General features: G+C 41.5%; 1 protein-coding gene across 5 annotated transcripts in view; it reads right to left on the bottom strand.

Moving 5' to 3' along the window:
• Rbp6 (RNA-binding protein 6) overlaps positions 1 to 25,056 on the bottom strand; it is a 205,749-nt gene that overhangs the window by 118,228 nt on the left and 62,465 nt on the right. For all 5 annotated transcript variants that reach the window (XM_089467844.1, XM_089467843.1, XM_089467845.1 and 2 more), the window contains exons 3-4: positions 16,181 to 16,262; positions 1,560 to 1,644 (exon numbers count right to left, since the gene is read on the bottom strand). In XM_089467844.1, the coding sequence (XP_089323970.1) occupies positions 1,560 to 1,644; positions 16,181 to 16,262 (167 nt within the window). The remainder of the gene's footprint in view (positions 1 to 1,559; positions 1,645 to 16,180; positions 16,263 to 25,056) is intronic.

Here is a 25,056-nt window from a genome sequence, read left to right as displayed (position 1 = left end):
AACAAATTTCATTCAACTGACTTTCAAGTAACTCGGCATTTGTCTCTTAGTTTAGCTTATGCATTTTTATTATTTTTTTTAAATCTTCATAGGCCATTGAGATGAGTTTCTTTGTAATCCTTAAAATCCTTAAATTCGCATAGCTTTGACAAAAGTTATTGAATTTTATAATAGAACTCAATTCCGTTTTCATAAGAAAAGCTTTGTTGATCCAATTCTTCATTCTCTTTTGTAAGCCAACATTTTTCAGGAATTTTTGTAAAACAGAAATTTAATATTTTTTTATAAAAAAAAAAAAAATAAAAATAAAAAAAATTAATTTTTTTTCTGCTATTAAATTAAAAATTATTAATATTAAAAATCTTTAAGTTTAAATTTTGCTTTTATATAACACAAAAAAAAGTCCAGTTCTACTCTTAAAAATTCAACAAAGTAATCGATATATAGGGTTCTCCCTCTTTGATTTGCATTCTAATTAATTCTGCGTTTTCATTTAAAAATCATATTTTGATTGTATTTTGAAGTCAAATTTAATGTAAATATCTGGAAATATCTTCAAAGCAAAGCACAGCCAGCCTGAACGTGCCCATAGACGTTGGCCAAGCTCATGCTTGTTTGTGTGCGTGCGAGTGTGTGTGTGTGTGCTTTGATGTCTAGCTAACGCTGTTTGGCTTATTTAATTGTATTTAAAAGAAATCCTTATATTCTGCGTATTGAACAGACTACGAGCAGAGTTATGGATGAAGCTCCTTCAAGCCTTCGCATCTGCATATTTTTCTATTGTGGCTTTGTTTGTTTTCTATATGGCTTAAAATATATTTAATTTGTTTTTAAGAATTTTTGACTTAAAGTGTGCTAAGGCTACAAATAATTTGCCTTTCGTCTATCAAATTTGCACAATATCATATTTTGACTACTCTAACCAATTCATTTATGTATAAAAAAAAATTATATTTTTTTGTTTTTTCTTTTTCATATCTGAGGGCCTTTAGGCTGCCTCTAATATTTGAAATTATTTAGCATGATTTTTCCTTTGCTGCTGATATTTACATAGGAAATGAGAAGCTGTAATGACAAAGGCGCAGCCAATGCCTGGCCGGCACCTGACGTAATTAAAAATTGTTTGGCTTTTACAAAAATCTGCGCTTTTCATAGACAGGTTATTGTTTCCTTTCTGCTGATGCTGCTGCTTCTTCAGTGTGTTGTTGTTTTTGGCTTTTGCCATGTTTTTTTTTTTTAACTTTTGTGATTTGCTGTTTTTGTTAGTTGCCTGTCATTGCTTTGAGTTTCTAATTGCTGTCAATAGAGAGAGGGAGAGGCAGCGACGGGAGCGAAGAGCGTGAGCGAGACAGAGATGGGAGGCAATTTATGAAGCGAACGCGCGCGCGAGAGTTTCTTTGTGCAAATATTTTGCATAGCTGGTGAAGTTTTTTGTTTGCCGACGTCATGAGTTGGGTTCGAGTTACGGATTGGCGTGTAGTTCTTCTTTTTTTTTGTTTTTTTTTCTGTATAGATGTATGGGTGTGCATATGTGTTGGTGTTTGTTTGTAGAGATTTACCTTTTTGCCATCCAGCTCGTGTGTGCCTTGGGTGAGTACCTTATCTACGCTATTTGGATCGCTGAATGTGACAAAGCCAAAGCCCCTGCAATAGAGAAAGAGAGAGAGAGAGTAAGAGAGAGTGAGTGAGTGAGAGATGAAAGTAAATATCAACACGGTTAGACAAGTTGCTTAAATATTTGACAAGCAGCTCGATAAACCTGAACTCCTGCCAACCTGCCCGAGAACGTTAACCGTGCCAGCACGTGCGCCAATTAGAAGCTCAAATTACATCAAAATATTGGCTAGGCAAGTGGAAGTCAACGACGACGCCGGGCCCAAACCAAATGCCAGTCGAATCGAGCGCTTTGCCTTGCCGCTAATGCTCGACCTGACAGACGCTTACAAGCCATTACACACACACAGAGAGAGAGAGAGAGAGAGAGAGTGAGAGAGAGAGAGCGAGAGAGTGAGTTGGGTTGAGCAAGATATATATGTATGTATATGTATATACACTCCCCTCGTTTCGTGTTGTGATAAACTTATTCTTGTTAAATATTTAATTAAAATGCTTATTATCTCGCACTGCATTTTAATGAGTCTCCCATGCCCACACAGCAGCAGCCAAAGACAACAAACCAAGCTCACAGATTTTGGCTGTGCCCTCACACTCTGCCCCTCTCTCGCTCTCTCGCTCTCTCGCTCGCTCTGTATTTGTATGTGTGTGCACGTTTATGTTTATTTGAGTTTTGCCACTTGGCAGCGACGCTTAACGATGCTGCTCCAGACTCCAGACTCCAGACTCCCGACTCCAGACTCAGCTCCAACTTCTTTGCCAGACACACAGCAGCCGCAGCAGCGTTCGTTCGTATTTGTCTTGCTCTTTTAGGCGCTGCACACACACACACACACACACTCGCTCACACACACACACACACATCAAATCTAGCTGGTTGTTAGTCAGAGAGCGTGTGAGAGGGGGCTGGAGCTGGAGCTGGAGCTGAACCGCAAGCACAGACAGTAATTAACGACGATTCTATTGCAATTGTGGCGATTGTTACGGTTTTGATTATACCACTCTTCGCAGTAACCGGAACCAATGGCCAGCTACAGCTGCTCCTTGTCCACTTGGCTTTTTATTGCACCAACTTTATACACAAATTGCTATGCAACAGCAGCAGCAGCGGCAATAACAATAACAATGAGAGCTTGTTGCAAATTTATAAAAACAATTTGCATATGGAAAAGCTTCCACACACACATACACACACACACACTCACACAGACAGAGAGAGAATCGGATTGCATTGCATCTAAGCTTGAACTACGAACTGGAAAAAGGGGTTTTAGTTATAGTATATATACAAGTGCACATATATGTACATGTGCGTGTGCGTGTGTGTGTGTGTGTCCCTAGGTGGGCTGGGTGTATTTAGATGAGCGTACGTACTCGGCAGCGCCTGGCACATATTAAATAAACATTTCTGCTGGTATTTATAGTCGAGCAATTTGTGCAAATGCATTTTGCGGAAAAAGAGGCCTACGCTATTAATATTGATTTAAATTGTAGGCGTGGCCGAGCGACCTTTCCGGCCAGCTGGTGGGCGTGCCTGCGCCACTCAAGTGGGTCACACACACAAAAATTGCCAAACGGCAAGTGACACAAAGCTGAGGCACCGAGACTGTTGCAATGCCTCCTGCTGCTGCACTTACATGGGCACAGACATCGCCGCACTCGCTCACACACTCAGCCACTGGCGCTGTCTCGCTCGCACGCCTATTGTCTCTCACAAAGTGAAAAGCCACAAATTTAAAAGGCAAAACTCAAAAATAATGTGTCTCCTGTGTGCAATTTACTCACAAATTCAGATTCAATTTATGCAACTCGAGGCAAGCCAGCAGGCGAGAGGCACAACAACAAAAAAATGAAAAAAAATAAAAACAAACTCCCAGCGACAGACAGCGCCAGGATAACAACAGAATAAGGATGTGCATGTGGGTATCTCTCTCCCTCTCTCTCTCTCTCTTTCACTCTCTTTCCTGTTGTGCACACTAAAAAGCAAAATAACAACAAATAGCTAAGCAGCTAGAGTCGAGAGATACCCTGCATGAGTAGCTCAAAGCATTTGAAAGATTCGCATACTTCGTTTACTATGTGAAAGAGAGAGAGAGAGAGAGAGAGAGTGAGAGACAGAGAGAGAGCAAGAGATATAGAGAGAAACAGAGAGCGAGAGAGAGAGAGCAATAGATATAGAGAGAAAGAAAGAGCGAGAGAGAGAGAGCAATAGATATAGAGAGAAAGAAAGAGCGAGAGAGAGAGAGCCAGAGATATAGAGGAAGATCATTCAATTATATACAAGAATCTATTACTCTCTCGCCCTCTCTTTCTTTCTCTCTGTCTCAGCTATAAGCCAACTGTAAGGCTTCTTTTTTATCCAATAAGCAATTGATCAGAAGGTTAAGCCTTCAATACATCAGTGCTTTCAAGATCCAAGAAAGTTCCAAAAGGTCGTTCAAGCTATAATTATTAAGATTTCTTTAAATATACGTGTTAATGAAAGCATGTCGTTAAGCTTTTTCATAAACAATATTACTATCTTTAGGCAAGCAGCTGCAGTTTTAAAGTTTCTAAGAACTAAAGAAAATAAGTTCGAGAATTTCTAGTCAAGCAGGGGCTAAAACAACCCTTTAAATGTTTTTACAGCACATTTAGTACAACAAACAGAGACATGCAGACTAGAAGATCTAAAAACATGCACGCTGTAGTGGGTGAAATAGCTGAGCCTTAAACTGAGACGGCGAGAGGGAGAGAGAGAGAGATAGGGAGAGGGAGAGGCAGCGACGGGGTCTGAGTGGGTTAGGGGAAGCCAAGGGGAGCAGGGCCAGAGCTGAAGCTGATGCTGATGCTGATGCTGTATATGGTTCAGTTTGGTTTGGTTTGCTGTTGTCGTTGTTGCTGTTGTTGGTTCGTTTGGATTGTTGCTTGTTGAATTTTATAAAGCCGTTTCAGAATGCTAATGAGCGCACGCACAAGCTGCCAAGGTAAGCAGCGGCAGCAGCAGCAGCAGCAGCTGCAGGAGGGCAGCCGTGTGGGCGTGGCAATCATGTAACACACACGCCGCAAACACGTAGCAGCTACGAGACGAGTTGAAGAGGCGCCACCACAGCACCACCACCAGCAACCACCCGCACCACCACCAGGCCAACCCGCACCACCCGCATCAGCAGCAGCAGCAGCAGCAGCCGTGTTGCAAGGAAGCAACATAAAAGTCTTATTTGAATTGCCTTGCAGAGCTTGAGAAAGTTTCCTAGTCGCAGATCCTTGTTGCTGTTACAGTTGTTGTTTGCATTATTGTTGTTGTAGCTACAATTGTTGCTGTTGTTGCTGCTCCTGTTGTTGTTGTTGTTGTTGCTATTGCTGGCTTACGCACAATTTAGCAAAACAACTTGCATGTATTTAGCCTATGGGCTGCTTGTTTGCTATTGCTGCTTCATCCAGAGGCCAAGAGCGAAGCCGCCCAAGTCGCCATCATCAGCAGTATGTGTGTGTGTGTGTGTACGGATGTTGGCTGCTGTCTCTGGCAGCGTCTTGGATTACCGTAAATAATCTAACTAAATGAGTTACCAAACGGTCAAAGTTCAGTTGAGGTGTTGCCAAGAGGCGTCCTCCAGTCGTGCCGCATTTCTCTCTGCTGTCAGCTGAATATGTTGCCAAACTAAACCAGCCAACGGCATTCACAAAACTTGAGATAAACGCCAGCAACCAGTTTAACTCACACCACAAAGAGAAGCAAAGGCAAACACACACACACACACGCACACACACACACACTCAGAGTCAGGACTCAACTAGTTAATGCTTACGTAGCTAGCAGGCAAAAAACGGAACACAATATTTGTGCACCACACACACACACACACACACACGCACACAGAGACATATGTCCAGCAAGCATGATAGTGTGTGTGACCCTTAAAGACTGCGCACGGTAAGCACATTTGCCATACTGATAGTGGATTAGACACAGCAAAACGTCCCAAAGGACTCTTAACTAGATGCTAGCTGGCATTGCATGCTGCCCGATATGCCATGCATGCCTAAGCATATCTGCCAGAGTTTAGGCAGCAATATTTGTTGCGTCTCTATTTAGATTTTGATCTCGGTCCTGTGGTTACTCGAGCAAGTCTCAAGCCCAACTTCTTCTGCAGCTGTGCGTTTCAATCTTAGTCAAAGTTCTTAGTCAATTTGAAATTTTCAAATCAATTCGCTGCCAGAGAACTTGGGCACTCAACGAGAATCGCAAAGAGAGGCGCGCCGAGCAACAAATGACGCTCGCTCGCCCATTGATGAGTGCACAAGAGTGTTTTATGTACAATGTACTGTTTATTGTCGCCATTTGTTGCAGCAGTCGCCTGTCAAGGCTGCACGGAGAACATTAATGGCAGCCGCAAGTCATGCCCTCAACCTTAACTAAAAACTTGGAAATGGCAGCTACAAGCACGACGGCAGGCGGGCAGGCGGGCAGGCAGGCAGCACGACGAGCAAAGTAGCTGACGGCTAACAAAACTTTCAATCCGCTGAGCGAGAGAGAGAGACAGAGAGAGGGGGGCAGACGCAGCTGCTGGCGAGGTGGAGGCAGGCGGGAGGCACAGTAGGTGCCAGGATGACGACGAGGACGCATATTCAAATGACTTTTTCGTGTAAAAATTCAGAACAAAACAAAAGCGCCCAAACAATTGCAAAGGAATGCAACTCAAGACGAGCGCGTCAGAGTGAGACAGTGATAGAGGGAGAGCGAGCGAGTGAGGTAGACCGACTGAGAGTGGGCGGCTGACTTGGTTGGCTGGCTCTGGGTCTGGGCCGGACTGAGGCACTTCTAAGCTTTGGCTACAGTCAACGTCAATCCCGCACTAACAAGCACTTGCAGCTTGGCTCGACAGGGCCCAAGACGCTGGTCCTGGCGACTCGACGATGCTTTTGTGGTGCTTCCTATCGTGTTTTGTTTTTTTGCTTTTTCTTTTCTTCCCCTCACTTTTAATTTTTTGCTTTTTTTTTTTTTTTTTTTTTTTGTAGCTGACCTCGTCTCAGCCACTGCCTCGGCTCCTGCTGCTGCTGCTGCAGCCAGCTGCTGTCGTGTGAAGTGGGGCCGCGTGCATGAAACTTTCACAAGTGGCTTCCTGCCTTGGTGCCGTGCTCGCACTTTATAAGCCTACGCCTACACACGCCCATTTTGCACGTTTTTATGCCTTTGTCTTGTTTCGTTGTCGTCGTCGCTTGTCGTCGTTGTCGTTGTCGTTGTCGTTGTTGTCGTTGTTGTCGCTTTCCTGGGCACACCAAAATGCATCCTTGAACACGCACACTTAACTGGGCCTGCGTGAGTGCCAGGCTGCTCTGGCAGTTGAGCTACTCAAAGCGAGCCCACACAGCACCGCCACTGCCGCCGCCCTGCCACATGGACACACACCAAAGACCGAAGTCGGGTAACCGCCTTCAAGTTGGATGCGTTCTCGTCGCTGCTTAAGAACCGCTCGCTCGCTCTCTCACACCCACTCGCTCACCCTCTCCCTCCCACTCACTCTCTGTCGCTGGGGCAGGAGGCGGACTTTTTGGTTTTGGCGCTGGTGCGTGCCCTTGCGTTGATATGGCAGCGCTGCCCCAGCTCCTGGACTGCTGCTTCGGCTATCTATGCGGGTCGTTGGTAATTTGATTAATCCAGCGAAAAAGAAAGGCGGCCATTGGTTTTACTTGCAGCACAAGGGGTTGCGCCTCCGCCTCTGCCTGAGCTTCTGGCTGTGTCTGGGCCGCAGTCGCTGCTCTTCAGCCTGGCTAAATATTTAAATGGCCCGGCCATTATGAAAATTTATCGATTTAGTGACAGTTTAAGGACACACATTATGGCGCCCATTTGTTATGTTTTTATGGTTCGTATGCCTGCTGCTAATGTCAATTTTGAGTGTTGCCTTCTTTTGTGACGCGGCGCAGACATTAAATTCTTCTCTTTTCTTTATACTGATATATATGTATGTATGTATGTATTTCTTTTTTTCTTCCCGCTGTCGGCCAACTGCGGCAGTGGGGCATATCATTTAGTTGGCCCACAACGAAAAGGTAACTTTATTTTATAATTCATTTTATTATTATTATTATGTAAAAGTGCTGCGGCCGAGCAATTACAATGGAGTGAGAACTCGTAAAAAGTATATATATATAACAAGTAGCATGAGGCCTGAAGTGCGGGTGAGCGACTAGGTGAATGCTCTACCATTGAAGGGCAATGACCGCGGTTTATTTATAAATATATTTGTAATTATTTTAATTGATGTTTGTAATATATTATTAATACTCAAAATATGTTTAATTAGAATTATTGTAATTACATATGTATATATTAATAATATATTTATAATTATATATTTCCCATTACATTCATTCATTCAGAAAGCTGAAAATTTATTCCTCCAGCAATTGTATGAAGCTTCAAGTCCCAAATCAAAAATTTTATTTGTAACTTGAACTATAAATTTATTTTTGGACTGGTTATGCCTATCAAATGTTTTCAAGTGATATCCATATTTATATTTATTTTAAAGATTTTTAAATATTTTTAAAAATATTTTTATTAAATTTTTATTAAATTCATATCAAATATTGTATATATTTTTATTTCTATTCAAGCTTTTTTAACCCATTATTTATTTTTAATTAATTATAAAATTTTAAAAATTTGGTGTATTAGTTTATTTTTGTTTTATTTATTTTTTTATCTATGTATTTATGTATGTATTTATTTATTTTTTTTATTTTTTTATTTATTTATATATTTATTTATTTATTTATTTATTCAAGCTGAAGCTGTCTGTATAGAATTACTCTCTAAATTCCAACTAGATCCTAACTGAAAGAGGATTTCAAGAAATATATATAGTTAAACAATCTCAAATTCCCAACTGCCAAAACGTATTCCAATAATTTTCTGAGCAAATGTGTATAAAATGTCAAAATTTGTTGAAATTTTCGTTTGGCCTGTGTCATAATTTGCCTGGCTAATTAAGAACTTTAGTTTTATATGGCAACAGCTGATGCTGAGGCTGTATACAAATGTAATATGCCCCTCTGCCTGAAAGACATAAAAAGCGAATGTGCTGGGCATACGAGTATTTTACTTTCGTTTTTGTTTTGTTGTGTGTGTGTTTTTTTTTTCGGTTGGGCTTTCTTTATAAAACTCATGTTGAAGAACGGCAAAAATACAAAACATAAAATGCGCATAAAACGCGCAGAAAGCGCATGAAATAATCAACAGTAACAACAATGGTGCGAGCTGATGGTAGCACACGGGTGACCAGGGACAGCTAGAAGGGCGAGGTGGGCCAGAGCGGGGGTGGCGCTGGAGAAGGGGGTCGAGAGGGTGTGAGTTGCTATTGCCGCTTGTAATGCTCAGATGAGAGTACACACACACACACATAGGCGCGCACACACACACACACACACAGACGAGTTGACAACATCCGAGTGTGCGACTGACATCTCAACAACAGCGGCAACAAACAAGAGCAAGGCAATCCCTGGGCAACACAAGCGCAGCTGACAGAGAGGCAATGAAGGGGGGCAGGGAGGGGGACAGGGGGACAGGGGTGGCCGGGGGTGCTGTGGAGCAAACGTCCTAATGGTCTTTGGCTTCGTTTGTTACTGCTGGTGCGGCTGACTGATGTTTGCCACAGCCAACGCCATAATTAATGATGAAAAATTGCTACACACTCGCACACACACATACACACATGTTCACATAACATATGCAGTTGAGCTGCGCTGATGGAGAGTGTGAGAAAAGCAGCAAAAACAAACACAAAAAAATACAAAGCAAAAAAAATATATGTATATATAATATACATATATGTATGTATATATAAACCCATTTGGCATTGTGCTGCAAATTAACATGAAAAGGGCAAAGCGGCGTTGCCAAAACAGCCGCTGACCAGGCCGTCGAGTGGTCAAGCCAACAGCAGCAGCAGCAGCAGCAGGAGGAGGAGGAGGAGGAGCAGCAGCAGCATCCACAGGCTGGAGTCACACATAAAGGGCCGCATGACAAACACAAGTGAGCCACTAAAGCGTCGTGTGGACGTGGGTCTGGGGCCGATTAAATTGAGTTAATTATGGCCACGTTTTTGGATTGCTGTGGTAAGTGTAATGAGTGATTTGAAGCTGACAGCCGGCCAAGGGCAGAGAGCAAGGGCGCAAATGCCATGCCATGCCACGCCACGCCACGCCAACTGTGCCCAGCCCCTCCTTGGTCCTGTGATGAGCACCAGAAGCCTTATGGCACATCGCACACAAACAAAAGGCTCATAAATAACATTAAAGTGCTCAGCGCATGTGAATGGAAACGAAACTTATCCTAATGGCAGCTTAGCCTAAGCGTGTTAATCAAAAGCATTCTGACGCCGATAAGCGAGATGCCAACGGCGAAAGTAAATCCTAAATATTGCAATTATGCATGTCCGAGCTGTGCGCTCGGTCATTGCAAAGGCATTGCGAATCGCCTCGCTCTGACAAAGACAACAATTCCCATTGCAATTCCATAGAGCGAGTGGGAAAATAGCTGCGAAAGCAATTAAATTGAATTAGTATCTATTATCATATTTTGCAATTTATTTTAAGTGAATTTACGACACTATTTATTCGATATCAATTTAGACATTGAGAGAAAACTAACAATTCAAATTAAGGCAAGCATAGAAATATTTATTTATTGTATATAATTATCTTTATATAAATTAGATTTAGCAGTGACATGAATTAATCAAGTGATTAAGTTCTTATACATGATAATGAATCACTAAACATTCTGTGTCTTATATGCAGCTCGAAAGTATAAAAGCTCTTCACATTTGATGCTCGCTCGATCGTTCCCATTTAAATTTACTTTTATTTCCTTAAAGAATTAATCAAAAGCTGCTTAAAGCTCCCAATCAACTGACAAAGCTTCTTAGATTCGCTCACAGTCAGTTTTAAGCTCTAAAAGCTCTTCTTCGCTTTGATTCAATTCTTTCTACCAACAGCTCTTTCAGCTTATATATATATATATATATATAAAAAATCCCTTTCGTGCCATTTTCAAACCCATCTATTTATGACTCTTAACCTGAACATCGGCAATCTGTACATTATGTAAAATACACCAGTCACACACACACATACCTACAGAGAGACCGACTTGAGTGTGTAAATGTTTATAGATTCTAAACAGTTAATGGTTTTCAAAGTGTTTCGTGTTGTGTTTACTCTTCGACAAGCACTTCTTATCTAAGACCCGTTAAATTTATGTGCAGCACTGTGGAGCGCATGTTGCTTTGAATTATATCGTCGTCTCGATACAGATCCAGGTAAATTTATATACATACCCATATATAAAACATGCGCTCAGCGTCCAGCGAATAAATAAAAATACAATTTTTGGCGCGTGTAAGAACAAAAAAAAAAAAAAAAAAAAAAAAAAAAAACAGAAAAAGAGGGGAAGGAGAGAAAAAGCGAACACACAAACAGCAACAACGACGATAAAGAGGTGAATGTTGCGGGAATAGTCGAAAGAAGGAATACTCTACTGCGACTACTGCATATAAATATAATATATATATACAAATATATTGTTAATGGGCAGAGAGTAATTTTATATAAATATTAAGGCTATAATAATATAATAGATTTTGTATAATTCATTGATATATATTTCGATGTCGCAATAGTTGATAAAGAGCATCAAATTTCTTTTAAAGAAGAATCGAATAATTTAGTAAACTCGCTCTCATTTGTACTTTATGAATCCATATACGTTTATCTTCAAATATCTTTCAGAGCTTAAAAGTTGTTTCAATAATATTTTATATGATTTCTGATCTCCGATATTGTAATTACTGAATTGTAAGTGAGAGCGGAAAGGAGAGAGTCAAAATATGAGGGAATAAGAGCTTGCATGCTAGTTTTCAATTCAAGATCATAATGAGAGATCTTCTAGTGTATTATAGTGAATTAAAACCGTTTGGAATTTAAAACTCAAGTCGGCTTCATTTTCAGCTATCAGATCAGAGCGAATCAGTTGAACAATCTATCTTACTTTACCTATCCACAATTTAAACTTGCTCTTTCATACTGCCTCTCTCTCTTCTGTTGCACACCTTTTCCATCCCCCTCTCGTATGCAATTAAATAAAATTCAAATTTATTGCTTAAGCACTATGCCACTTTGCGCCACTTTTTGGTGCACAATAACATTCACAGCGTCTCTTTTCGACGGCGTTGCAAGCTGCATGAGAAATGTGTTAAGCCTTGACCTTTTGGGTAAGGGCATGGGAAAACATTAACAAGAGAAAGAAAAATTTAACTTAATTGCCATTCACAAAAATGCGTGAGAGGTGGCAAATGCCCTCCACTTGGAGCACTCGAGCCCCAGCACCGACTGGCCCCAACCCCTAAATGCCTGGCAGTCATAAAGGGGTGTTATATTTGTTGTTCCTCTTGTTGATGTTGTTGCTGTTGCTGTTGTTGTTGCTGCTGCTGCTTTCGGGCGTATTTTGTGGGCTTGCTTGTGGTTGTTGGCACCGGGTCTCCGGCTCTCCGGGTCTCTGCGCTTGGCGTGCGTGCGCCGTGCGATATAATTTATGTTTCAATAACTTTCCAAACTCATTGAAAAGTCGCTTATGTTTGCTTCAATGGTGGCAGGCAACAACAACGACTACAACAACAACAACAACAACAATGCGCATGAGAAGAATGTTAAAAGTACAACAATAAATTGTTTGGATTTACTTATGCTGCTGCTGCTGCTGCTGCTGTTGGGGGCGTGTTTGGGGGCTGGAGGCGCTGCTACAGCTGCCATTTGCCATTTTACTCAATTTTTATTGTTGTTGCACTTCAGCGACCCGCTTTGTCTCTGCTGCCATAACAACAACAACAGCAACAACAACAGCAAAAACTCGCTTAAGTTGCAAAAGTTTTGCTATTTTTTTCGTAGCTCGCAGCTCCCAGCACCCGCTCTATCTAATGCCTCCGCTTGAATGTGTTTTGTTTGCCATTTGCTTTGCTCTGTGAGCTGCTTTTTCTTTCCTTTTTTTGTTATTTATTCCAGTTGTTGTTGTTGTTGTTGTTCTGTTTTCATTTTGTGCTTTTAAATTTATTTGCAAGTTTTCTAATTTGTACTTCACTCCATTTTATTGTAATATACAATCTCATTTGCACACAGATAGAGATAGAGAGAGAGCGAGCGAGAGAGTGAGTGAGATGGAGATAAAGAGAGTGAGCAAAAGTGCCGCCTGCCATATCTGTGTTGGGCATGTATCTCAATCTATCTGACTGCTTGTTCTATCTAAGCCACCAACAGGCGAGCAGAGAGAGAGGAGAGGAGGAGGAGGAGAAAGTGGAGGAGGAGAAAGTGGAGGAGGAGAAAGTGGAGGAGGAGAAAGTGGAGGAGGAGGCTGCCTAGTCGCATGCAATGCTTTCTTTGCCAGCGGTAAAATGTCTGCCCTGGTGCGCATATTTATTAACCGCACTGTTGACTCTCGTTGCGGCGCCACCAGCAACAGCAACAACAACAGCAACAACAGCGACAGCAACAGCAACTTAGTGTGCAGCTTGTTGCCCGTTGTCGTTGTCGTTGCTGTTGCTGTTGCTCTCAGTTTGAATTTTGTTGTCGCACCTTTTCAGGAATTCTGTTTACATTTATTACTTTGCGCAAGTTTAAGTGAAAAATTTCCATAAACATTCTTTTAAGCGACATAAAGTTTTTATTAAATTTTGCTAGAAATCCCTGACACGATGATATCAGCAGCGACAACGACAACGACAACGGCAGCGGCAACAAATAGAGCTGCGGAATTTACAAGCAACAACTACCCGTAGAGCCCGTAGATTTCATCAGACACAGCCTCAGACTCAGACTCAGCCGCTGCTTCAGCTTCAGCCTCAGCCTCGTTGTCCTCGCTGTGCTCGTTGCTGTTAAGACAGCAGCCAATGGCGTTGCCTGCTTTGGGAATCAGTGGAGTTGTTACTGTAGCTGCTCCTGCTCCTGCTGCTGTCGCTGCTGCACGCAGTTCATAAAAATTTTGCCAGCCAACGTGACATGCACAAAGGCAAAGGACACATGGCAGCAACAGCAGCAGCAGCAGCAGTAGCAACGGCAACAACAACAGCAGCAGCACTCGCAGCTGTAGTTGGAGAATGTGGCATAAAGTTTTGCAGAGCCGAGGCGCCTGCTTGTTAACCTGAGTGGAGCAGCTGCCAACCCATTCAGCGGCGCACAGGACATTAGATGAAATTCAATTAAAACAAGGATGTATTTCGCTTACGGCATACCAGCTGCCAGCAGTTCTTAAAAAGGAACTAAGATAAGAGAGAGAGGGAGAGAGAGAGAGAGAGAGAGAGAGAGAGAGAGAGAGAGAGAGAGGGAAAAAAAGGAAAGGGCAAGGAATGCGCTTAACTTTTCGCACGCGCTACGCTTAGCGTGTGCTCACATTGCGCATACGCCACGTGCGCCGCCATAAAACGCTTAATTTGAGTGACAGACACACACACACGCACACACACAAAGTCGTTAAGTTCATTTACAAGCTGTCATTGTTGCTGCTTCCGCTGCTGCCCCTGCTGCTGCTGCTCGTGATTATCGCAGCTCAAATTCAATTGCAATTGACTCATTAAACGCCGCTCATTATTCATACCGTCCGCAAAAACCAGCTAATTTACGTTAAGCATTTTTGAATAAGGTCAGCAACAGCAACAACAAGTACAAAAAATTTAAAAAATAATGAAAGGGCGGCCTGATTGAGCGGGGCGTGGCTGTGGCAGGTGGCCTCGGTGCATTCAACCAAAAGCTGATCGAAACCGCAACAAATGACAAACGATTCGAATAAACACAACACACGGCAACACGCACGACAAGCGAGACAGTTGCAACAGGAGATAGAGAGGGAGAGAGAGTAGCACGCGCGAGCGAGGGTATCTGCCACACACACACACACACACTCATATATCATGTGGACTCAACAAGAAAAAAAAAAAAGAGGGGAAAATCAATGAAAATGAAAACCAATTAGCGGTTAACCAAACTGTTCAAATTTGGAAATGGATGCAGTCGCGCATGGTCATAAACAACAACAGCAGCAGCAACAACAACAACAACAACAAGCTGAGCAAAAACGGATATGGAAATTTGTAGTCGAAAGAGCAAAGCAGAACAGAGCAGAGCAGAGAGGAGCGTCAATTACAAAAGCTGGAAAGGTAAACGCGGTCGCCGAGATTTACCAGAATAATAATCAAAGTCTGGTCAGATAGCCAAACGCAAGGCATGAAAACAATTACAGTGCTATATGTATGATATTTCTGCTTCTTCTATCCCCTTTTTTCTCCGCTGCAAATTGAATATATGGGAATAGAAATCGATACGGAATTGGTAAAAAATAGATATGAGAGCAAATATAGAAAAGAGTTGGGAGTTCACTTTGTTGACTGTGCTTGATCTGAGATGACAATGATGGTTACTTTAAAGCAGCTCTATAGAGAGCAGCTTCTATAAAAAGGTGAGTGGAGCTTTAGAGCTCGATAAGAAAGATTTCATTTTGCTCTTTGACTATTTACTACGAAAGTATAAGACTTCCTATGGCTAATCCAAGAAACAGCTAGATGAACATTGTACAAATATACTCTTTTTCCATTAGTGAACGAGTATAACAAGCTTGGCTCACTTTTGAGTTGCCTCAACTACAGCTGCAAGCCGTTTGAATAGATTTTGTTTGCATTTCAAAGCCTTAACTAACCCTGAAACTAATTTCAATAGGCAAAGTTTCCAATTATGTTTTGAAGCTTGCTTCAAATTTTTATTTACAGCACTTCAAGCCAACTTTAAAGCAGGCCAAAAGGGGGCAAATAAAGGAAATTACTTAAAAAATAAATATATAAATAAAAAAAATAAAACTACCAAAGTAGTTAGGAATATAAATTCAAATATTTTTAGCATTGCAAAAAAAAAATCAAAATAATAATATTTTGATGGCACATGAAAAAGTTTTTTTTTTTTTTTTAATATTTGTAATTTGTTACAACAAATTTATTATTTATTATAATAATTTGTAGCTCTGTCAAACTGCAGCTAAAAAAGACAAAGAAAAAACTGAGTTGCATCAGCTTCGTTTAGCTGCAATAGTAAAAGTTTCCCTAGTGAAATATCTTTGATTGCCAAAATGTGAACAGTGAAGGTAAAAGCTTTACGTTAAAGTTGAGTTAACTTCTTGCTAAGTTGAAAATTATATAATTTGAGTTGTTTGCAAAGTAGTGCACTAAACAAATTTCAATCAAGCTATGGAGTCGAAACCAATTATGAAATTAGTTTACTAAATTACTTAAAGCCGAATTTAAATAGAGTTTCTGATGTTAAGAATAACAAAGCTAAGAGCTATTGAGTCTTCTATGAAATGAAAGCCAGCAATCAGTAGGAAGAATCAATCCAGGCATATACATACAATCGTCCTTTTCTGTAGATCTCAAGTAAGACTTTACCTTCTTCATTGACCTCATGAGAAACCCAGCCTACTTCAACATAAGCTTCATCTCAACCTCTTTCACAGCTAACCAACAAATTTTGGATGGCTTAAACTCACCTGGATCTGCGTGTCGTGGGATCCTTCATGACCATTGCCTCAGAGATATCGCCGTAGCGTCCAAAATAATCGCGTAAGCTCTCTGCAAATAAAAACAAAAGCAACAGGATGAAACAACAACAGCAACAAGAACAGCAGTAACAGTAACAGTAACAACAACAGCAACAGTAACAGTAAATGTGGTAAATAATCAATAAGCGAAAGTTTATGAAATGTCAGGGAGCAGTCATCAAAAACGGACGAGCAGGAGGACGAGCAGGAAGTGGAGGAGGCGCAACTCCAGCCAGCAGAATCAGCGCCTGGCAAAAGTTACTAATTTTTGTTACGGTCTTCATAAAAATTCGCGCGCGCGTTTGCCCTCATAAATAAATGACGTCGTCTGTGGCACACACAAGCGCCAATAAACCCCAACTCTAAAGCCAATTGCTGGACATTATTCACATGCACACGCTTCAAGGCTCAACAAAAACCAACAGGACGCAAAAAAAAAATACTGAAACGGGCGAAAAGCGAAAAACTCATGCCGTGCCGCCTCTTTAGCACTTGCACAGAAACATGGAGAGAAGGGAGAGAGGAGAGCGGGAGAGTGGGTGGTCGAGTGTGGGGAGATCAGCCCATGGCCCCAGCCTCAGCAGGCAGCTCCGCCATGGCAGCTGTTGTCTGCGGTTTTGCCAAGCTAATCTGGCAGAGCAGAGCGCTGAGCGCTGGGCGAAGAGCGCAGAGTCCTGCGTAGCGAGTCGAGCGCACTTCAGTGGCACGTACGCACACAGACGCAAACGCTGAAGTTGTTTCAACAAAATTGCCAGACAAACAGCGAGGCTATGGGGGTGGGGCGGACCGGGGCATGATGGGCTCAGGCTAACAGTTCGGCTGCGATTTAATGCAGCAAAAAGCCGATAAAGTCATCTGCTACCAGAGCTGGCAAAGAAATACCCTAATCCAGTCGACGGGCTGCTAGCGCGTTGCGTCATAAATTCAAACTACAATAAAAATTCAATAAAACAAACCATTTTTTTTTTTTTTTTTTTTTTTTTTTTTTTTGTGTTGCCAGCAACAGCAGCAGCAGCAGGGCAACAGCAACTAGTTGCGCTTGCCACATTCTGTGGCTCGGCCGGGGTGCATGCAACGCGCGGTCGAAATGCGTCGCGTGATTTACATAAGTATGCACAATAATTATGAACAATAAAAAACAATTTGTTTGCTTATGACAGTTTTCGTTGGCCATAAATAACAGCAGCAACTGGCGTAAATGCAGGCAGAGAGAGACAGACTGAGAGAGAGAGAGAGAGTGAGAGAGAGAGAAAGGCAAGTGCAGCAGTTCGCTATGCGTGTGTGGCATGTAAATTGATGACCAAGTAGGCAAGTGCAAGAGAGAGAGACAGAAAGAGAGGGATAGACTCAACTGCTGCTCTGTACTACGGTACGTATGTGTAATGTGGCATGCTACACTTTAAGTTTCAATGGGGCAGCTCGCTCGACATTTCCACATGGAATGACCCGCCAATTAGCCAGAGGTGTAGAACAACTTTATATTGAAAGTAACACAAAAAAGTCGCGCCTGCTCGAGCAAGTCGAGTGCTATATTCATGAATGTTTTCTTTGCCTGTGCTAGCGACCATTCATTATTCACACTGAATATGCACTTTATAATATGCGAACTCATCAAGCTTAGCAATGTGAGAGCTGTTGGAGGTGAGCTTCACTGTGAGCCAGCATTTAAATGATATTTATTTGTTGTGTTATTATTCTAATGTCATAAAAATGATTTAGAGTCGATATTTCCTTTTCTTTAATGTTATATGGGAGAAGCTGTGTTATTCACTCTTAATATGGTTGGTATAGTGTATAATGTGCAGATAAGAAATGCAGTAAAGGCTCAAAGAGCCAGTGGAGGAACTGGAGTTGGGGTTATGCTATTAACATACTTTTATTAACATACTTCTGTTAATAGCATAGCATAGTGCATAGTGGGGGCGAAGCGATTCCCGTTAATGGAATTGTTTGAATTGGGAATAAAGGAAATATATACAGTATATGGTAATAACATTATTAAACCCAGGCAAATATTTTAATTATTTTTAACTTATTTATTTTAAATCATTTTAATATTTTTTAAAAATAAAATTTAAATGTGTTATTTTTTCAGCTTTCACTTTAGATTAAAGATTAATTTTAATAAATGTATACAAAATGAAGAAGATGGGCAAGGGGCTGCCTTTGGCTTTATAGAAAGTCCAATAAAATTTGATACTTTAGTTATTTATTGTTAATGGAAAAATACCTTCAAATCCAGTAATTTCTTCAAAGATTTGCAAGTACTTTAAAGATATTTTATAATTCTGTCAATTTGATTCTCTCTCTTCCCTCTCTCCCTCTCTCTCTCTCTCTCTCTCTCTCTCTCTCTCTCTCTCTCTCTCTCTCTCATATTCGCAAAATAAGTTTTTAGCTAACTTTTAAAGTTTCACAGCTTCTGGCATTGTTCAGTCGAAGTTGCAACAGATTTGAATTGTGAATCCATTGCGAGCATCTGTCATATATCCGCACCATTCACGCATATCACATATGCCAAAATGGAAAATCGTATATACGCAAACAGCTGCCAACAGTTACCCTGCCCCATCTCTCTCTCTCTCTCTCTCTCTGTCTCGCTCTCTCTCATTCAGTCTGTCTGTCGCTCTCTTTCTGTTGGTTTCTTGCAGTGTGTGCAGAGCTCATAACTCAATCAACTGCCCGAAATTAACTGTCCGTCAACCTTTCATTTACCTTTCTAACCCACTTTGTCGCTGTTGCTGCTGCTCCTGCTGCTCCTGCTCCTGCTGTTGCTCCTGCTGTTGCTGCTGGGCACTGAAAACTCGTCGTTTTATAGAGCGACAGCCATTTCGCATACCCAAATACCTTTCCGCCCAATTAACCATTTCACATTTCTCTCAGTGCACAGCTGCCCCCTCTCCCACCACAGTCCGCCCCCTGCCACAGCTCGTGTGCATTGCATCGCTTTGTTCGCTGTCGTCCGCTGCGACGCTCATTTTTGAGTGACAGCTGCAAAGTTTGTTTTGCATTTCATATTTGCGTGCGTTCTCTCTCTCTCTCTATCTCTGTCTCTCTCTCTCTCTCTGTCTTTCTGTGTGTGCAGTGGCAACTGTCACTTGACCGGCTGTCAGTGTTACGCCCAACCCACCCCACGGCTAGCGCCCCCTTGACCCACCCGCATTCAGAGCCAATAGAAAAGCTAGCAAACAAAATAAATGCGCACATGCATAAAGTGTAAATGCGAATAAAAGCGCAGAAAACAATAATAAAAAAAAAAAAAAAACAAAAATAAATAAAAATATATACATATACATACAAATGAAGAATGACAAAAAAAAAGGAAACAAAAAGTGGACAACAAATTAAAACGCGGCCAACATAAAATTAAAATTTATTTGCTACAACAACAACAAAAAGTATAAAGAACAGTGTTTGTGTATATAAAATAGAAGAGAGTGAAGGAGAGAAAGGGAGAGAGTCAGAGAGAGAGTGAGAGACAAGTGGGCGGAAGGGCAACAAAGTGGCAACAACGACAACAACAACAACAACAACCAAATATATTGTTGTAACGAAGGCAGAAGCCAAACTTGGATTTAATTAAAATGTTTACCACAGTCATTTCATTTTCATAGCCAGCAAACATAAATTTTGAAACGTACAGCCACAACAACAACAACAGCAACAACAACAACAACAGCAGCAGCAGCGATGGCAACCACAAGCGAAACAGCTGCAAGAAAATGCCCCAAAAAACCATTAAACTTGGCCCAGCACAACATTCGCCAACACACACACACACACACTCACGCACGCACATGCACACACTCTATAAGTGTATATAAATACCGTTATAGAGCCAACTCTCAATTTAGCCAATTTTGATTGTTGCATTTGGTAAACAGAATTTGCCTGCCAAAACAAAAATGAAATAAATTTGCAGGTAATTAGTTCAAGCAGCTACCAGACACACACACACACAGACACACACTCACACCCATGCTTAATGTCAGCATTTATACCAAATCCATTTAGTAAAATTATTTATAAGAAAAGTCAACTCAAGTCCAACCCTCACATTGGCAAACCCAAATCCGAATCCCGTTTGCGGTTGCAGGCATATTAACCCCTTAACGTTACAACAGCAATCCCAGCGCAGGCACTCCCCTCACCCATCCCATCCCACCCACCTCATGCCTCTTACCCCTCTCACATGGTTGTATGTCAAAAGCACAATGCTGAAACCATAAATTTATGTGCTTTCTATTGTTTTTGCCAAAGAAAGCGGAAGTTGTGTGTTTTCTGTGACGCAGCTAAGCCAGCAAGCAACAAAAACAACAGCAAACAACACCAGCAGCAGCAGCCGCAGCAGCAGCAACAGCAACAACAACAATCCGAAACAAAGCAAAATCTATAGAGTGAACCCTTTCGAACAGCAAGTCGAACACGAAATATTCTTGTGTTTGATGGGGTTAGTCTTGCCTTCCCACTGATAATGCTTATATAAACTATATGATAATCGTATTTGTTCAAATGATGATCCTAAATGGCTAGATATGTCTTGGAGCATGCTGAGCTCTGTCAAGCTGACTTGAAGAACTTTAATCCAAATCCAAAGCTAACTGCATATAAGCTTTGCATTATTCACATCAGCTATGCATATCATTTGGAAGGGACGAAGACTTTACTTCTTATATAGAAAAATTTTTGTTTTTGAACTTACTATAATGCATCTTTGTTTTGTGAAATAAGATTGTAAAGCCGAAGCATATGATAAAACTTAACATTACGGCAATTTGCAATGACTGAATTATAAAGCATTATCGAATGAATTGATTATGCAATGAAATCAACTCAATCCATATATAGAAATGAGTCTTATTGAAATAAAATAAGGAATATAAGGAATATATTTAACAATAAATCAACAATCAATCCACAACTTTATTTTCAAAGACTTTTGTCCATAATACTTTATGATATAAAAGACGATGGTATATATAGAACAGCAAGAGCAAGTTACATAAATAGATCTCCACAGTAGACTAAAGAACTGCCCTCAAAACAAAATCCAAAAGGCGAAGAAATATATGTATATACATTTCATAAATATACATATTTCTTATCTATGTAGAAAAGATCAGAGATATTACTGTCATAACGCTCAACATAGCGCTAATACCCCAAAGGCAGCGCATGAAAAGGTGTGCGCTAAGGGATTTCAATCAATTGTGAACCAAGGCAAAAAAAAAAAAAAAGAAAACAAAAACAACAACAAAAACTAAAGCTCTGCTCTCGGCCTGTTTTGTTTGAAAACGCAAATTGCTATTTTGTCTGCACACACACATTGAGAAATGGAGATAGAGAGAGAGAGAGAGAGAGAGAGAGAGAGAGAGAGAGAGAGCGAATGCTGTGCCTGTTGTAACACATCCCGTGCCGTGTGGCATCATTTTTCATGCGCTCGAACAACTTTTGACAAAGGTCGGTCAAGCGAGTCTTAAAAACTTTGCGACAAGACAACGCACGTTTCATCTCTTGTTGCCAGCCACGCCCACAACGCCCACCACACACACACACACACACACACACAGATACAGTGGCATCTGCATCTGCGTCTCGCTGCCAGCAGCTTTCGCTTAGTGAATTACGTCGACTTTAAGGGGTTAAAGTTCAGGCCAGTGAGCGCTACCGGGTAACAGTTGTCGCCGTTGGCTCTTGGCCCTAAGCCGTAAATAATAATATTTAGACAAAGGCACCACCCAACCGCCCAACCATCCAACCATCCAAGTAAAAGTAAAAAGTAAATCCCGCAACTTTCTCGCACTGACATTTTGATGCCCTAAATCCATTAGGAAAATTGTTGAAATTTAACACTTGATAAGTCGCTAGATGATATTATCTCAAACTGAATTTAGTTTTCAAGCAAACTTTCTGATTATCAGCAAAAATATTTAAGAATATTTCAATTGCTCCGCTGCTGCAGTCTCATGTAGCCATATTTTTAATTTAATTTTATTTTTTTATATTTTATTTATATTTTAATCTCAGAAGAAACGCACAAAGTTTTCAAATAGTCAGAGCTCCCTAAGGTTTTTTTCTGAAATTTATAGGCCCCAGCGGCACTATAATGCCAACAACAGCCAAAGGAAACAAACGGCTAGAAAAGGCTGCTGTCAAGATGAATTTGCTGAAAATAAAATTAAATTACAAATATTTATATAAATATATAAATTTATATGAATTCAGCAAGCTCAAACGCTTTTCTGCACTTAAGATCTTAACTAGAAATTTGTGCTGCATCCGTAAATATTTTCTTTGCATATAGCAAACTTGCTCTTCCTCCCTCTCTCTCTCTCTTTCTCTCTCTCTCTCTCTCTCTCTCGCTTTGCGTATTTAAATAAAGAAATTTTGAAATGATAAACAATAAGAAATTGGATTAGCCATTAGTATGAATGCCACGTCACGCACCTGGCCTTAACCCCCATCCCATCCACACACACACACACACACATCTACAGTTGTTTACAGGCGTCGACATTTTGTTAGCTGTTCGCCTCGAGATTCCACGAAAGTTCGGCTAAGAAATTTGCCTAAGTTGGCGCGATTTATGGATAGAAAAGTCATAAACTTATGGATTTACCTTTTTGACTTATGCAGCACTTACGATAATTGCATTGAACTGTGCGAATCGCAGAGAGAGGCGCTTGAGCGGCGGGCAACTTTACATAATTTATGTGAGGCCTGACTGGGCTGACTGGGCTGACTTGGCTGACTGGGCTGGTCCGCTGTCTGGTTCAAAGTTGAAACGACGCACAAATTAAAATCAACGCACAAAATGATTGATGAATGGCCCGGACGAGGGCGAGAGGACCGACCGACCGAAAACTGTGGGCCGGCCTTTTGTTTTAATAGTTTATATGGGAATTGAAGACATTGGCAGGATGTGGCAGTTGCGTCGCTTCGATAACCGATATTGCCAGAGACCCCCCCAAGAAAAAAACAAAAAACAATGGGGGCAAACAGACACATATACATACATACATACATATATAGTATATACTTATGCGTATAAATAGCGCAAGGTAAACGGCGCTGCGGCGCTAACCAAATAGAATGTCAAAAATCAAAGTCCAAGCCAAAGTGCTTGGGAAAACAAAAGCCAAACACAAGTCGCTGGCTAAACAAAAGGTGGCCAAAAACTTTCGCACAAAGGCGAAAGCAAAAACTTTCAGTCAAGTGAGCGGAGGCCTCCTTATCTACCAAAGATATATACCCCCATAGATCCTCAAACCCTAGAAAGAGGGAGAGAGAGAGAGAGAGAGAGTGAAAGAGAGAGTGTGGAGTGTGGAGATAGCTCAACCCAAAACGTGGGCGCATCAAAAGCATGCTAATGTCCAGCTCTGGCCGCAACGCCCCGGCGGAAGGCAAAGGCGAAGTCAAGCACGAAAAAAGGGTCAAGAAATGAAAGCTTAGAGAGCTCTGAGCTCTGATATGCGAATCAATTGATTTTGAGCCGTAACCAGAGAACTAAAAGGTGCCTCGATTGGGTTACGGATTGAAGCAGTGACAGGGAGTTTGCGGGGCGGGGCGGGGCCGGGCCGTTGGGCCGTGGACTTTGCTTGGCGGAAAATGCAAAGTTTGTTTTTGCGAATGCAGTCGAATGGAATAAATTTTTGCGCAACGCAGGTAAATCGTCGTGGAAATCACTGAAGGCAAATTAAAAAGTAACTGACAAAAGAAAAGCGTAAAGAGAATAGAGAAAGGGCAAAGGGAAAATCCAGCTCGCTCTCTCTCTCTCTTACCCATATACATACATATAGAGCCGATAGTCGGGTGGACAAGTCAAGTCAATAAATGGCATAAGTAAAAGTCGAACAAAAGGGTCAAGCGTTGCGAATGAGCTGTCGAGAGGGAGATTGAGAGTTGGAGTGGTGTAGCAGTGGGGGGTGGTGGGGGTCTTTTTGATATACGCATGTTTTGGGGTGCCAATAAACCAAAAATGGGACGTAAATGAAGCCGCCTTTTGCATTACATATACAAATACATACATATATTTGTATATATTTGCGTCAGACCTGAAGCTGCTAAGGATTTCCTTATAAATTATTGTGAATTTATGCGAATCATTTCCAGTCGGATTGCGCTCAGCCGCCATGGATTTTAACTTTATAATTGAATCCATTACTTAAGGAACGTGCAGCAGGCGTCCTGCCAAGATTTCGATGTATTAAAGTGTTGGCAGGCGGCAACTCTTGCTGGAGTTAACCAACAGCTAACCAACCCCAGACCCCCGAAGCCCCGTAGCCCTCGAGCCAGCCAAATCTCAAGAAGCTGGAGAAGGAGATGAGAAAGAAAGAAGAAGAAAAGCACACAGCAGCAGAAGCAGAAGCAACAACACTGATTGCCAATTGGTGGGTGCAGGGGTGCAGGGGCTGAGGCTGGTGCAGGGGCTGGCGGAGGGGCGAATTAAGTTTTTGGTTTGTTGGCTACACAAAAACCTCGAAATAAGTTTTAATTACGGGCATATGATGGTGGCCGATAATACGATGCGCGAGCGAGAGAGTCAGCGGGAGAGCGAGAGAGAGAGCAGCAAAAGTTTTGCAGCCAAGGCAACCGGCGTCGAAGCCGTTGACTGACTGAAAAATTCTATTATAATTAATAGCAGAAAATTATAAAATTAATGCAAGACACACACACACACACACAAACAAACACACGCACACACACACACACACTAAATTGGATTCATTAAAAATGAAGTGGGTTTGCGAGCGAAAGGCTTATCCCAAACAAATTAAAAATGCTCCAAAAATGCAGAGAGCCAACGCAAAGACGGACCCAAGGCAGGC

Source organism: Drosophila arizonae, chromosome 4 (genome assembly GCF_054131065.1).
Source record: "Drosophila arizonae isolate 15081-1271.41 chromosome 4, UAZ_ARI_1.0, whole genome shotgun sequence".
In the NCBI taxonomy this organism is placed as follows: domain Eukaryota; kingdom Metazoa; phylum Arthropoda; class Insecta; order Diptera; family Drosophilidae; genus Drosophila; species Drosophila arizonae.
The sequence above is the reverse complement of the archived record's forward strand: the minus strand, read 5'-3'. Positions and strand labels throughout refer to the sequence as shown.